The sequence below is a fragment of the Equus asinus genome, chromosome 18, assembly GCF_041296235.1.
Source record: "Equus asinus isolate D_3611 breed Donkey chromosome 18, EquAss-T2T_v2, whole genome shotgun sequence".
In the NCBI taxonomy this organism is placed as follows: domain Eukaryota; kingdom Metazoa; phylum Chordata; class Mammalia; order Perissodactyla; family Equidae; genus Equus; species Equus asinus.
This window is the reverse complement of record NC_091807.1, coordinates 26901288-26917290: the sequence shown is the minus strand read 5'-3', so window position 1 is coordinate 26917290 and position 16003 is coordinate 26901288. Positions and strand designations below refer to the sequence as shown.

The window sequence follows — 16003 nt, the reverse complement described above, 5'->3', positions numbered from 1 at the left end:
GAGGAAGATGAATTGCAAGAAAAAATGAAAACACATAAACCTGGCTCCCCACGAGACCATAAGCATTTTATTGGCAAGGACTATGTCTCTTTCATCCTTGATTTCCTGGTACCCAGTAGAAATTTACTATGTAGTGACTAGCAGATGCTTACTGAAGGAACAGAGAACCACTTTTATTTCAAACAGAACCACTAATACTCATTGAGCATGAACATGTGCTGAGCAGTACAAAGAACTTTCCCTCCCTGATGGCATCTGATGCTTGCACCAATCCTGAAGGGATACTGTTCTTCTCTCCCGATATTATCCACGAGAGAATGTGGGCATTGGAGGTGAAATAATTCCCCCAGGCCACAAAGCTAACAAGGGGCCAGGCAGGACTTCCAGGCATTTGACTCCAAAGCCTCCATCTGACCTCCACGTTCTACTGAAGCAGGTTCTCAAAATTCAATGCGTAGAATCAAGAATTTACCCTGGAAACTTTTATAAAATGCGTGTTCCTGGGCCCCTCCCACAGGTCTGGGATGGGACTAAGGAATATTCATTTTGAAGGGGCACTCCCAGATAACTCAGATGCCAACGGCCCACAGACCACACTTCAAGATGTGCTGTTCAAGGGCATCACAGAGTGGCAGAGGGAAGATTCCAGAAGGGCCCATCAAGGTGTGTTTGGAGAAGGTAGTGTGCATGTGGGTACAGCACCCAGTAGAATGTGACTAGAACAGATTTATCGTTAATAAAATAATACAACTTTCACCAGGAAATGCAAAACACTAAGGACAGATGAGGTAGTTTTACTCCTATACCATCACAATAGATTAGAGCAATGAAACAAAATGATGTCTGGACACCTTGACCTTGAGGTTCAAGTGCTTTGTGAATATTCTGATTTCTAATCAGGTACAAGTTGATATCAATTAATATCTGATACCTTCTAAGAAAAATACATTTTGGTAATTTAATTTTTTTTTTTAAAAGCAAAGTTTCCTTCATTTCAGGGTTACCTTGGTTTGAGGCCAAAATGGTATTAGAGACATATATATTTTCTAACTTCTGAATTAATCTTCCAGAAAAGAATAAACACAGACCTTGTAAAGAATCCTATAAAGACAAGAGCTTTTGTAAGCCAAACACATAACAGAAGCTCAACGATTCTTGAACTTTGTTCAAGACTGTAGATTTATTGGTAAAAAAGTCCTGTTATTCGTTTATAGATTATGCATATTCAATCCTTACAGTAACAGCAATGCTGAATTAGTGCCTACCCTCTAACATACTACCAAATTCGAAATAAATGTTAAAAGTCATTACCATCAATTTATCCACCAAATAAATACATACCATTCCTTTTCTTCAAAGGTTCTATTTAGACTTTAACAGAACATCTTGTTGAGAAGTACAATTCATTAATTTTTTTAATTCAAACTAACATCTTCCTTTGGCTTTCCCAGCACAGTACAACTATAAAAATGCCCTTTACACACAATAATTATCCTACCCACCCACCTGGAAGACATTTTAGAGTAATTATTCTTATAATCAAAACACTTTTTTTCATGTGCTGATCCATCCACAGTCTCTTATGCTATCATTCTTAGGACCAATTACAAAAGTTTACAGCCAATAGCCAAAGACCAAAGCTTACTAAAATATGGGGTCCACTGCCTGAATATTACCAGACCAGGACAATATATATTGTGAATTTATTTACATGTTAATCCAATCAGTCATTGGCTATATAAAAATGGGTGTTAAATTATGAAACAAATAATTTCCCCTAAATAGGTTTGCTAAAATCCCAGACTATAAAGACTGGGAAACACCGCTTGTCTACTGGCCATGCTTCCAAAAGCGACATCTCAATTAAAAAAAAGAACATCTAGCACACTCTTTTGTATTCTCAACTCTCCATACCACTAAATACAAACCTGGGATAGAAGTGGCTGTAATTACTGTCGGTTTTTCTCTCTTGACAAAGACAAGATCCAAAACATCACCCAATAACCAGGGTCTAAGTTCTAAGTAAACTTCTTAATGTAATAAATATCTTAAGCATCAAATTCTTTTACTTCTAGGAAAAGGACCAGCTTTCTTATTCTTATAAGCTAACAAGTAGCACACTTTCTGCCTTTTTTCATGAGACAGAGACATCTGTGGTAGAGCTGAAATTTATAATGTGCCCCTTGTACTCTGCAACTAGAGTTTGTCTGTATAAATCACTACAACTGAAAGTAGTGTGAAGAACTGAGGAGAGAGTTCAAGGAAGCTGAAACACAAGGTGAGTGGCTCTGATACAAAAATTCTAACATGCCTTCTCTGGGGATATTTTGGAAGAGGAAAGAGACTGTGCTGAGCTCACTGGCGCAATCTGGGTGAGCAGACCCGTTGGGCTGTCTGCTCTGCCTGCTCAGAGAGGTGGGCTCTTGGCAGCCATGTTTCTGCTGTTTGTCCCTACTCTCTAGTCACAGAAGAGGAAACCTGATCGAAGTAGGCCAATTAGATGCTCTCCTCCTTGGGAAGTTAGAACTGACTAAAACTGTAGTCTCTGTCCGACCAGTCCCTGGAGGAGAGTGCTACTCTTCAGGAGCTGTGCCGCAGCCACTCATCCCAGACGCACTTAGCACACAAAGCCATCCTGCAGTATGGAGGGGGCACAGATGCACAGAGATGAGCTGAGAGAGAAGATTCTCTGAGTTCTTGGCAGTTTTCCACTTCTTTGTTCCATGCTATTTATGAGGTCTGGCTCCATTCTTTGGCTTCTAAATGAGACATGCCTATATCCTCACAATAAATTCACTCATTCATGCTTCAGATGGTTTCTGTTTCTTGCAGCCAAAGAATCCAACTTAATACAATAGGTAAACAGGGTAGTGACTACTCTCATTTTTTATTTCATAAAAACTGCTAGGCAACCAAATATTCCTTTGTATTGGAAATTAACCAATAGTAATCCATTGACCATATGAAAAGAACCTTAATATAAGGAGAGAGGCAATAGAAGGGTGAGGTCCAAACCCAGAGTTTACAGTTTAGGCAGAGACATTAGGAAGGAAGCAATTAAGGGAGAGAAAACTGAAAATCGACAAGTAATAGTATAGCAATAATCATAAGAAGAAAAAGGTAATATTTATTGAGTGCTTACTATGCAACAGGCACTTTCCTAAGTTCTTTAGATTTATTAACTCTTTTAAACTTCATAAATGAGTACCTACACTATAAAGTAAACACTAGTAATATCCCATTTTACAGACGAGAAACCTGAGGGACAAAGAAATTATGCAAAGTGCCACAGATAGAAGTCTGATTCAGAATTCCGTACTTTTACCAGTGTGCTTCCCACCTCTCTCTGCTGAAGCAAAGGCAGAGGTGGCAGAAAGCGCAAAGAATGTAGCAGCCCTCTTCATCCTAGGCATCTGAAATCTAGTGAAAACATCAATTGTTCAGCAATCTAATGTCTGATTTCAATCAAAAAATATAAATAAGACCATGAGCCAGGAAACAGAATAGTTCTAAAAAGTAATAGACAGTTTCCAAAACATTTGCTTAGAATTCACGTACAAAATAAAGTTACCGATGAAACAAACTTCATCAATCTAAAAGGTTTGTTTTGTTTTGTTTTCACTTTTGTTTGTTTTTGGGAGAGGAAAAAAGTAAACAAATTCTATTGACAGTTATAAATTATCACTAGCTGAGGGGGAAGACAGAACAATGAGAAGCAGATCTAAGAACTCTCATAGTATAAGTTTATGTAGATTTCAAATAGCTCTATACAACCCAACAGTCCACAAAGCATCTCTGTATTACAGTAGAGAATAATAACTAAAGTTAAAACGCTATATACCCTGTCTAAAGGCAGCTGTGTTCAATTCAAAGTTGGACAATAGGAAAGAATACTAGTGCTTATAAGTATGGATTAATACATATCCCAAAAGCACTGCGTAAATATTACTGAATTTGTCATTTTTCTTCTTTCGTCTTGACAACTTTAATCATTCAGCAGTATCACATAGGTTTTTAATATCTCTCATGCCTCCATTTATAAAACATCTGATTTCTCTTTCATCTTTTCAGAGTTATACTTTATCTTTTTTGCATAATTAAGGTATATGCACAATATATAATGAATTTTTATTTTTCTACTTTTTTGAAGGCATATAAAGGTACAGTTTTTTCTTCTAAATTACTGCTGTTTAATTGGCATTCAAAGCTAGAACGGTTATGCCTGAAGACTTGCTACAATCACAATATTAAACTTTGGCCAATAATTAACAAAGACACAAACCGAACATTCAAGGAATGCTTTTACTGCTTCTAGGCACTGTTTCTCTGCTGTCTCTAACTATATTTTTAGCTGTAGCTGGCCTGCACTATCCCAGCTGTCTTTTTTCATACGATGTTTCCTTCCACCAACCACTAGGGGAACAGAGACACAGGGGTGCAAATTAATCCATTTTTCAGTCAATTTGTGTTTTGATGCTGGAATAGAAAATAAGATTCAGTAAAGTAAGCATTATTCTAGCTTAGGGTCTCATTAGACCTTAAAATCCCTATTCATATCATCATATGAATTTTTTCTTAGATGAAAGATCCAAGTTGGTGTGTTTTGGTATCAACCAAAACAAGTTATTCAGGTCTACAGTTAAATTAAACTAACAACTGGAACATTAGCGTTTATAGACACCAAACACAGCACAAACAGATTAGGTGCTTTATAACTTCTTTAATCTTTACTCAACCACTAAGAATTAGGTAGATAGTAAAATTACCTTTAATTTGTAAATCATTAAAAAAAAAAGGACTCAGAAATAGTTCTCAACTTACATATTATTGCATATCATACTAATATGTAGAATATTTATATAAGTAAAATAGTCTATATAAAAACCCTAATTTTTTTATCGCTTAAGCTTTCTGAAAATGTCATATAATTTATTCTTAAAATGATAATTGGTAAATTTTAAAATTAACATTTAACTGAGCATTAATGTCTGACTTAGGAATTGAAATAGCTATTTCCTCTACAAAAAAGAATGAATAAAGATGGTGGAATCTAAATAACAAGAAACTTGTGTCCTCACCAGCTTCTCAATTTCTGACTCAAGATTCTGTATGCAGTCCAGTTTCCTCTTGCGACAGCGCTGTGCAGCAATTCTGTTTTTACTTCTTCTTCGAATATCGTGGATACAATCCAGTTGTTCTGGAGTCAGCTTGTGCATTTTCAACAAGGATTGAAAATCGTTTCGAGAGAGTGAAATTATTCGTTGTGCATTAAATGGCAGCTTTACCTAGAATGTGAAATAAACATTACAAATTGTTGCCGTATTTTGTAGTTATACTTAAATCTAGGAAAAGGATGATATACATCTATGTTTTCCAGAGAACTTCATTTAGACTTAAAAAAAGACCTCCATTCCCAATTTCTATATAATCCCTTATAATAAAGACTGATAATTTAATTGCTATTCCTAGTCTATTTCACAGAGGGTTCAGAAGACAAATAAATTGAAAAGCAGATTTTTTTCAGCAAATCAAACATATTAACTCAAATATTAATGTATTTTAAATGAAAAAAGAATTTGTGATTTTACTAGGGTATGTTAATACCCCACAGATATCCTTAAGCCTCTTTCCAAAGTGTTTTTAATGTGATTTTACCAAACCAAAAAAAAAAAAATCTATTTTATTCTTTGATTTATAATATTGTGTAGCACTGATTCAATACTGGTATAATTACACTAGTAATTTCTAAAGCATTTCAGAAAATTTATTTTTCTATGAGGAAAAAGGTAGTTTTGTGTAACTCATTTTAAAAGCTACAAATTTCACTTGCCAGTGTAGAAATGGTTAGAAAAATCTTATGAATATTTTAAAGTCATTTTTGACATACTAAATTTAGAAAAAGAAGATAACTTTTTTAAAAATAAAATTGTGAGACAGTTTAATTATATAAACTTTCAAAAATGTAAATGAAACACTGGTCAGTTTCTCTGGCAATCTACTTAGTTTGTTTTTCAAGCTTACAGAAATTAGTTATACAAAATGTTTTAAAACTTCTTAAATGTTTTATTTTTAACATTCTTTTCATAGTTCCAAACACTGGATTTATAATGTCATACAAAAATCTATATATATATATATATAATTCATGCATATATATTACTTCTTAAATTAGATCACCAAGCACCTCCTTCCAAAGCCAAAGGGAAAAAAAAACCTCTTTCACTCTTTCAAACCTATGTTATCCAAGAGCTATAGAACCAAAGAACATGATAAAGAACTAATAAGCCCTGGAATTATAGTAATATTTTTTTAAAAGCAGCTATAAATGTCTGTACACAGATTAAGCTTTGTATAATTAATACTATACCAGCTACATGTAACTCATACTAAATTAAGACATTCATTAAATTAATAGCTACTGGAAAATAATGAGAAAATTAATGGCTATGAACAACTAACGTAAAGAAAACTGCATCAGAAGCCACATTCCTACAACTAGTCACTGCTAAGTCATTGCTAAGTGATTAGTCCCAGATCTAGAAATCCTTGTGGCAATGAATAAGAGGGAATGTATGTTGTGTTTTTCCAGGAGTTCCCATGTAATAATCACAGAATCATTATTCTTTTTCCTTTTGGGACATAGCATTTGACTTAAACAGTTAAAGAGCAATGTGTGACTCCACTCCAGAGTTAACATAAATACACCTGGCTTGAAATATATGAACACAGAAGCCCTTCAAAATTCATCACACTCTTGGTATTGGTCATGTCTTAGAACTAACTGTGTATGGGTTTCCTTCTCCCTCCCTGAGTCTGCTCATATCCCTAGTGGGGCAACAGGAGCTGACACAGAGTAAATCCCAATTAACGGGGGTAAAACAGTAACTTCACCACACATCCATTTTCCCCTCACCTCACATTCTTGTTCTCTGGCTGAACAGGGTTCACTGTCTCCTTCAGTATCTGTCTCAGAGTCGTCTCCCAAGCTAATCACACAAGCATACGGACAAGGTTCCTGCGGGGGTTCTGAAACATAATCATCGTTTCCAATTTCCAAATTGCTTGAACAGCCTTCGGTACTCAGAGTACTTATGAAAGGGCAGTTGACAGAACTTAACGTTGTGAAAGTCCTCTGACCCGGTTCCGGGCTCTCGCTAATCCTGATACCCAACCAGGGACACTCAGACCTCTTCTGCGAGTAGATCTGTTCTGAACCATCTTTGGCCATGGCAGGGGATAACTGCATTTGGCAAGGAGAGTCCGTGCTGCAAACGTCACTCCAGAAGCCTTTGGCTAGGTGTTCTGCCACTTCCCGTTCCACACTACTCCGATCGCTAGAGGCAAGGCTACTATCTTCCCTGGGGCCAGAGTCAGATTTCAATTGTAAATCTTGACTTTCCCCAAACGTTTTCTCTTCTTGAACATCTGTACCTGACAAGGGCTTTTCTGTTAACACTGTTGTGTTTTGCACACCAGCAAAATTCAAGTCACCATATTGGTCATATGTTTGTAAAAGAGACAGAGAATAGAGCCCAGGAGGGTCTGTCGAAGCAGTGTGGGGGAAAGGAGTCACCTCTGTTTTGTCTGATGGACACTGAGAAGCCGGATCTTTCTTCTTGGGTTCTTCATGTTCCACTGCTAATTTACTTTCTTCACATTTTAAAATCACCTGCAAATCTGCACAGTCCTGGATTCCCCCTAAACATTCATTTTCAGACGTCTCATTTGGCTGCACAGAAGAAGTGTGAACGTCTTTGATGCTGGTTTCCACAGTACGGACTCTGTCAGTTCCAAATGCTTTTTGGAACTTCCTGTATTTGGGGCATAACGATGGCAAGGCCAGAGCAGCATCCTTTTCTAAGCACATGGATTCCCATGTTTGACTGGCACTGTCTTGTAGAGGAGGTGATACTTTTGCATTTCCTTGATACCTACAGAGTTTAAATTGAGGAGTGTGAACATTTTTATTTTCCAATTCCTCCACTTCATCAATTTCTAAATCCCTCTGGTCCAAAAGTGAAAATTTAAGGTCTGTTTTCTGACAGTGTGACGGGAAGCATTTTTTTCTTGGGCATTCTTGCTGGTCTGCAGTGGAGTCCGAAAACTTAAATTTGAGAAACTGAAAGCAGGATTCCTCAATATCATGGACACCTAAAAATTCCACACACTTGCACACTTCATCCACATTGTCCTTACTTAGAATCAGTTTAGCAGTGTAGGCAAACTGAATTAAAGGTTCAAATCCTTTAACTGTCACCTGTTAATATACAAAATAAAAAACAAAATAAAAACAAACGCATTTCTTAAAAGCTGCCTAGTAGACAAATACAAGAAAGTAGAAGGGGAATAGAGAGATGAATTTGTGATAATTATAAAATAGGTATTTTAATTTGGTAAGAAAAACTATTCTTCTAGGAAACGCGAAGCTAAGGGAGTCTGGAAAAGCATGCTTATTTATCATACCCCATTTATTGGGACCACACCTTCTACTTTATAGATTCCGCTCTTAACGACACATGAATTATGGTTTACTCACATGAGGTAAAGACACAAGCATTACCCCAATTTTTCTACATTAGCTGAAATAAATCATCTACAAAATAAAGCAGGATGGACACAACTGGGAACACATATATAGTCAAGTGCCAGGTGTCTATTGCCAGCCCAGCTCCATGCAGTCATTATATTCCAAACGACTGCAACTGCTATAAACTACAAAGCAAAATTTTTAAGGATAAAAAACAATATATCTAAAGCACTTAAAGTAGTCCTGATCCATGCTAAATGCACAGTAAATGGTAACTTATCTTTAGCTCATGCCAAAAATTTCTAACAAAATTTTACAGATTCAGATTTAAAAAGTGATCTAAGCGAAGTTCTAAAAATCATGCCTAGAACCGTTTCAGCAAAGACTCACTGACTCTGGGTAATAAAACCCTTAAGCAGAAACTTGTACTTTTACATTGAACCTGCCTCTGCAAAGTGAGGGGCAAATGGAACCTACTAAGTGCAGAGAGGGCCCCATTCTGGATTAAAAGCACCAAATTAATTTTAAAACACTAAATTTCTAAAACAGTGATCAAGATACCATAATTTTTAGTGATCTTAAAAACCTGCTAACCTGTGAGTAGTTAACTTTTGAATGGCTAAAATAAAAAACAGCACCACCACCAAATAATGGTGAGGATGCGGAGAAACTGAATCACTCATACACTGCTGGTGGGAATGAAAAATGAAACAGCTGGTAGTTTCTTATAAAACTAAACAGGCAGCTACCATATGTCCCAGCAACTGCACTCCTGTTCTTTTATCCCAGAGAAATGAAAACCTACATTCATACAAAAACCTATACACAAATGTTCACAGCAACTTTATTTGTAACAGCCAAAAACTGGAATTAGCCTGACTTCCTTCAGTAGGTGAACAGTTGAATAAAAACTGGTACATCCGTACTATGGAATACTACTCAGCAATAAAAAGGAACAAACTATCAATACACAGAACTTTGATGAACCTCAAGGGAATTATGGTAAGTGGAAAAAAGCCAGTCCCAAAAGGTCACATACTGTGTGATTCCATTTATATAACATTTTTGAAATGGTAAACTTTAGAAAATGAAGACACATTAGTGGTTGCCAGGCGTTAGGGATGGAAGGAGGGGGTAAGGGAGAGAGGAGAGAGGGTGGGAAGGAAGTGGGTGTAATTATAAAGGGGCAACACAAGGGATCCTTGGGTGTTGGAACTGCTCAGTATCTTGGCTGTGGTGGGGGATACATGGACCTACACAGGGGATGAAACTGCACAGTACTTCATACACACAAGTCACTACAAGTAAAACCAGGGAAATCTGAGTAAAATGAGTGGAGTGTATCAATGTCAACATCCTGGTTGTGATATTATCCTATACTTTTGCAAAACGTTACCACTGGAGGAAACTGGGCAAAGTGTACAACAGACTTCTCTGCATTACTTCTTACAAATCCATGTGAATTTACAATTATCTCAATAAAAATTCCCTTAAAGATTTTTTAAAATAACCACAAAAGGTTTTTAAGACAGTGACTTATATAAAAGATATTTTCAATCTATCACTATTATGAAACACTTCAAAATATTTGAAAACGTATGATTTACACTCAAATTAGCATGAATGAATGAATACACACACATATGCACGCATGCATTCATACAACTTTCCTCCCACACCCATGAATCCAACTCCACTCTACTTGGAAAGTCTTACTAAGTAATTTGAAAATACGAACCTTACTAAGTATGTCTCCATTATGATAGGCATTGCTACTTTTTAAAAACAATGACTAGCACATAGTGGGCCTTTCTTGTCATTTTCTTGCTATTGCATTATTTGCTCTAGCCTCTGCCATAGAAATGACAACCTGTTGATTCTTCAAACTGTGGACACAATTTCATGGAAGAATGCATGGCCAGCAATAAGCTAAACTGTAGACTTTGTACCCATTACAGAGCAGCTCACACAGACCTATCAGACACAAAAAGTTCTACATACTTTCTCCAAATTCCTCTTAACTTCTAATTTGTGCCCCAATGCCACAAGGCTCAATGGCTCTTCTACCTGTAATTACTAACTGAATAAAGCAAGCTGTTCTAATAAGAGTCAGAGTAACCAGCACTCCCAGGCCCAGACAGAGGTCTCTTGGAGGCAGGATGTTAACAAGAACCCAAACATTAGGTGCTTGAGTTTCACAACAGGCTGGTAGGAAAAAGATGTGTAAAAACCAGCTCTATAAATGTGACAGAAAATCATCTTTTTCCTACCAATGCATAGACAAAATCTCAAGAGAGAAGAAAAGGGAGAGAAAGAACATTTATGGAACATGAGGGCATGTCTTAGAAAAATGGATGCTTTACAGAACCCTACACCCAGTCGGTTTCCCACCCCAGGAAAAGGTCTAAAGGGAGAGAATGGCACATAGTGTAGCCTCTCCCAGCATGACCTCTCCAAATGTCTATAATCCGCTGGCTCTGCCCTGCTTTGGTCATTTTATGAAAAATAACATAACAGTGGGTCAAATTATTCAAGTGCTCAATAAACATTGTTAATTAAGTTATTTAATTAAGTTAAATTAGATTAAAATCAGGGTGGCTTCCAGACACATGGACCTCTCTCTCACCTCTTCTGGTAGAGTAATGTTAAGCTCTGCATCTGCCTGGCCCACGATTCTCGAGTGGAAGTAACTGCTGCATGCCGCCAGCACAGATCGGTGGGCTCGGAACCGCTGGCCCTCCACGAGGACAGTGACATCGCACAGCACGTCCTTCTTCCGCTGATCGTTGAGGCTGAGCAAGACGTTGGTGCTGTGCACTGAAGATTCATAGGCAAAACCCGCGTTCTCACTCAGAGACATCCTGCGTAACAGATGGTGTGGGGATGTTCAGTGAAAGCATGCTTCTAATCGTCGTCAAACCTGCAAGGACACAGGCAAGATCTTACTTACATAAAATCTTGTTAAAAATGTTTGAAAAACGACAGTGTCAAATGTAAATTAAATACTCATCACTAACACAAAAATGAAAACAAAAGCTTCTAGAGAACCTAGAACATTTATTCAATTTACCTCATTTAAAACAGGTTCTTGATAGCAGTTTTTCTAACTAATTTTAGGAACAAGGTTCTCGAGGGGAAGGAGGGAAGAATTTTTTGAACCAAGGACTTCATGGCTCTCTGAAAGTGAGACATTTCATACTGAGAAAAATACACTTACAATGAGCAAACAGAGGGGGCCAGGAAATTTCTGGGTGGCATCCCAATCCTGTTGCTCTAAGACCTTAAAGGGCGTGCGTGTAGTGTGTGTGCGCATGCGCGTGTCTGTGTTTGTGTGTGTAGCTCACTAGAGGTCACACTTTGGGAGGGGAGTGAAGAGTAGAACAGGCATACGGCTTCCCACCATTCTCCATGCCCCATTCCCCAACATCTGAGACCTGGCAGGAGGGTTTGGTGCTTCCTAACAAGAGACACATTCTACAAATTGTAAAGTTCCTCCAACGTAAAGATGGAAATGACTTCTTTGAGACAAAGACTCGAATTTGTCAGGCCAGATCTTAGCAATGAGTCTTTTTATATAACAAGTCTTACTTTACACTACAAAATGTAGGCAACAAGTGCACCCATTTCATCATTAACAACATGGTTTACCACACATAGAAATTCTTGGTTTTCTCAAAAGGTTAAAACATAAGAGGAAGATTTAAAAACGCATATTTTTAAAAAGACATAATAACGCAGAGTAGCCTCCAAACATTTTTTGATCACATACATCTGTGTTTGTCCATTTATCTCAGACAAGTACTACTATTCTCATATACTACATGTTATAAAACACACAGGCTGAAAGTAAAAGGTTAAAAGAGAAGCTCTAATATTTTCTCTGGAGCCCAGGAGCCCATGGCAAGCACCCCCAAGCTGAGTGGCATACCCAACTATAGTGTGGCCATCACGCTGACAGAGGCCGAGGTGCTCCCCGAGGTGTCATCCCTGTGTCTTTCACGTTTGTTCTTCTGACACCGTACTCACTGCCTGAAACACGAAGTTTCCAAATGTTCACTGACTGAATGAGTGTTATGTTTTCAGATTCACTATCCTTCATACAAAAATGAAAGAATGAGGACTACTAAAGTTCAGACAGCCCAGGCCCAGCCCATGGGTGAATTCCACCTTAAAGACAGACTGTTTCAGTCACAAACACCTGAAATGCACCTACAAACTCAATTCTACTTAGGTGTTTATTTTTAAAGTCCTCAATATAGCCGAAATGTTAAGTTCCTCCGGAGGAGTCAATGGAAAGGAAATCTCCCATTACGTGGTTCAACTCTACCCAAGGTTAAAGCTCCCGAGCTCTCATTTACTGACTCAGCCCACCACGTGAAATCCCAGCAACTTCCAACTATGCACTGGAACCAACTCGACCTTTGGGTTGTGCCCATACGAGACAGGAGTAAATGCCCTTTAGCAAGAGGTCTTCATATTTCAGTTATCAACACAGGAAATTAGTATTAGGAATAGTAGGAAGGAACCATCATTCAAAGAAATTAAAGTCAGCCCTCCATTATCTGTGGTTCCACACCCACAAATTCAACCAATCTCGGAATGAAAATATTCAGGAAAAAAAATTCCAGAAAGTTCCAAAAAGCAAAACTTGAATTTGCCACGTGTTGAGCACTACGCTGACCCCACGCGAATGAAGTGACGCGCAGGCACACCCTGCCGTAGCCTCCTGCCATTTCGCTGACCCTGTCTCTCTCCAGCACTCACTATGTGAGCACTGTTCACCTCGTCTCGTTCATTCACTACGTGTGTTGTGTACGCTCTTTGCTTCTGTGAAAAAATGGCTCCTAAAAAGCAATGAGGTGGTCAAAGCAATCCCTCAAAGGCTAAGAGGAGGCATAAAACGCTATCTCTCGACTAAGAAATAAAAATCTTAAACCTTTTGAAAAAAGGCATCTCGCTTGCCAAAGCGGGCCATAATATCGGGAAGAACGAATCGAGCATTCACATAATAAAGCAGAAAGAGGCTGAAATTTGTGGAAGCGTTAGTGCTGCTGCTACAATAGCGAAAATGGTCTCTCTGCTTTGTGACGGAGGGCTTGAAAAGACTGAGGCCACGTCACAGAAGCATGCCCCTGCTGATGGCAAAATTATGAGTGAAAAGCACTTAGCCTCCATGAGCACTACTGTGAGGGGGCTGCACAGAGCGGGAGAAAGGAGTGTAAGGCTAGTCAGGGACGGCTGTCCAGCGGTGTAAGGCACCACCGCCTCAAGAACTTAAAGACCACGGGAGAAGCAGCATCAGCGTTCCCAGAAGAGCTCGAGAAACTCATAGAAGAGAAAGGCCTCGTTTACTGAACAGTCTCCGGGCCCTCGGGAACAAACAAAAATTGCCTGCCCGTGTTCCAGCAACACGACATGAGGGCTTGGGTAATGGCCATCCTGTTCTCGGAATGGTCCCACCAGTGCTTCATCCCTGAAGGGAAGGAATACATGAAGCGAACAGGCTGCCATTCAAGGTTCTCCTCTGAACTGACAACACTCTCGGCCATCCCCTATCTCTCTGCTCGTCCGAGGAGAACAAGGAAGTGATGTTCCTGCCTCCTAACACTACGTCACTGCTGCAGCCACTTGATCAAGGCACCATCAAGGGCATTAAGACGACTTACACTCGCCTCACCTTCAGGAGGATTCGTGCTGCGCTTGATGCCAGCTCTGACTGCAGCATCATGGATTTATGGAAGAGCTCCACGGCTGCAGATGCAATTGTGCTTATTACACAGGCTGCAGATGCCCTAAAGCCTCAGACAGCCAATGCATGTTGGAAGCCGTTAAGGAGTGAGGTAGTCAATGACTTCAGGGGCTTCCCCACTATTGATGCAGAAGTTGAGAACATCTTGAATGTCGCAAGGGAAGCTGGTCGGGAAGGCCTCTCTGACATAATCAAGGATGACACTGAGGAACGCCAGAAGAGCACAGAGAAACTCTTACCAACAAGGAACTCAAAGACCTGCTGAAATCCTCTACAGATGATGACGACGAGGCGGAAGATTTAGAGGAAGCAGAGCCATCAATATGGAGACTTGAAAAGTTTGGAGCAGTTTTTCAGTTGGCTCAAGTGTTAAAGGATACAATCCTCGAGCATGATGCTTTGATGGCATGAAGCCTCCCTGTCACCGAGGGATAACAACATGCCTACAACCACTGCAAGATTTGTTTGATGATGCAAAGAAAAAGAAACAGCTTCCCATGACAATGTCTCTAACTAAAGCATCTGCAGTTGTGAAGCCTTGACCTTCAATGGTTGAAGACCCTCTGACCTCAACCTCCACAGATCCTGATGTTAGTATTATTACGCCTCCTCCAAAGCGTCAATGTCTGCAATCAGAACCTGGCTCTTCCGACGTAGATGGTCTGTCTGACATCCTGACAGAAGGTTCAAGTTAGCCTGACATCTCACCACTTATCTACAGTGCCACATCTCGTCGCCCCATCACGTTGGCACTCTAAGAACCGGACAGCAATCATCATCACCATACGAGGGTTTTCAAGAGAAAGAACCAAGGTTTTGGTGAGTGTCAACACAGTGTGAGAGTGTGAGAGTGTGTGTGTGTGAGTGTGAGTGTGAGAGAGAGTGAGAGAGAGAGAGAATTTATACTATTTAGAATTATATTTTCTATATGTACTTTTATTTTAAACATTCTGTGTTTTATTCTCTGTATTTCTCTTTCAGGTCAATAAAGGAAAACAATCACTAACTATTGTTGCTGAGACATACTATGTAGTCAGGCCTACTACCGTACTGAACAACACAGACTTTTTTTGGTCATTGTTCTCTAAACAATACAGTGTAACAACTATTTACGCAGCATTTACATTGTACTAGGTATTATAAGTAATCTAGAAATGATTTAAAGCATACAGTAGGATGTGCTAGGTTATATGCAAATACTACACCATTTTATACAGGGAACTTGAGCATCCGAGGATTTTGGTATCCACGGGGATCCTGGAACCAATCCCCCACACATACTGAGGGACAACAGTATGTACCTTGCACGTGTGGTACCACACAGACCACTGCCCTCCACTTTCTCTAACACTGTACACCCTCCCAAGTCACACTGGACTCAACAGCTGACCACCTGCCTTACTATGTCCCTGCACCCAAGACCCCAGCCTCCTTATTCTTTCCTGGCCCTCTGCCCTGTAAACCCTTAAAACGATACTCATCTTACTTTTACATCTCCTCATTCTGCTAAACACAGCACAGCCAGGACAAACTGTAAAAGCATGCAGACTGGCATGACTATAAATTAATGGTGTGCAGTCTCAGGGTCTCAGCACCATTTATCAATTATGTTGTATGGCCTTGTATCTCGTCCTCCACAACAGCCTTCCAAGTCACCACTTTTCTCCTCAGTCAGCGTCTCTCCCAGTAGACCACCATAACTGGGATCCAATCGCAGAAAGTATGCC

At 39.2% G+C, this 16003-nt stretch overlaps 1 protein-coding gene across 4 annotated transcripts in view; it reads right to left on the bottom strand.

Annotated features, from left to right (window-relative positions):
* Positions 1 to 16003, bottom strand: part of BACH1 (BTB domain and CNC homolog 1) — a 47179-nt gene that overhangs the window by 9059 nt on the left and 22117 nt on the right. For 3 of the 4 annotated variants that reach the window (XM_044750792.2, XM_070488742.1, XM_070488741.1), the window contains exons 2-4: positions 11154 to 11447; positions 6914 to 8257; positions 5079 to 5285 (exon numbers count right to left, since the gene is read on the bottom strand). In XM_044750792.2, the coding sequence (XP_044606727.1) occupies positions 5079 to 5285; positions 6914 to 8257; positions 11154 to 11387 (1785 nt within the window). In that variant the 5' untranslated portion in view covers positions 11388 to 11447. Of the gene's footprint in view, positions 1 to 5078; positions 5286 to 6913; positions 8258 to 11153; positions 11448 to 12455; positions 12557 to 16003 lie in introns of all 4 variants that reach the window. The other variant, XM_044750791.2, reaches the window with a different exon arrangement.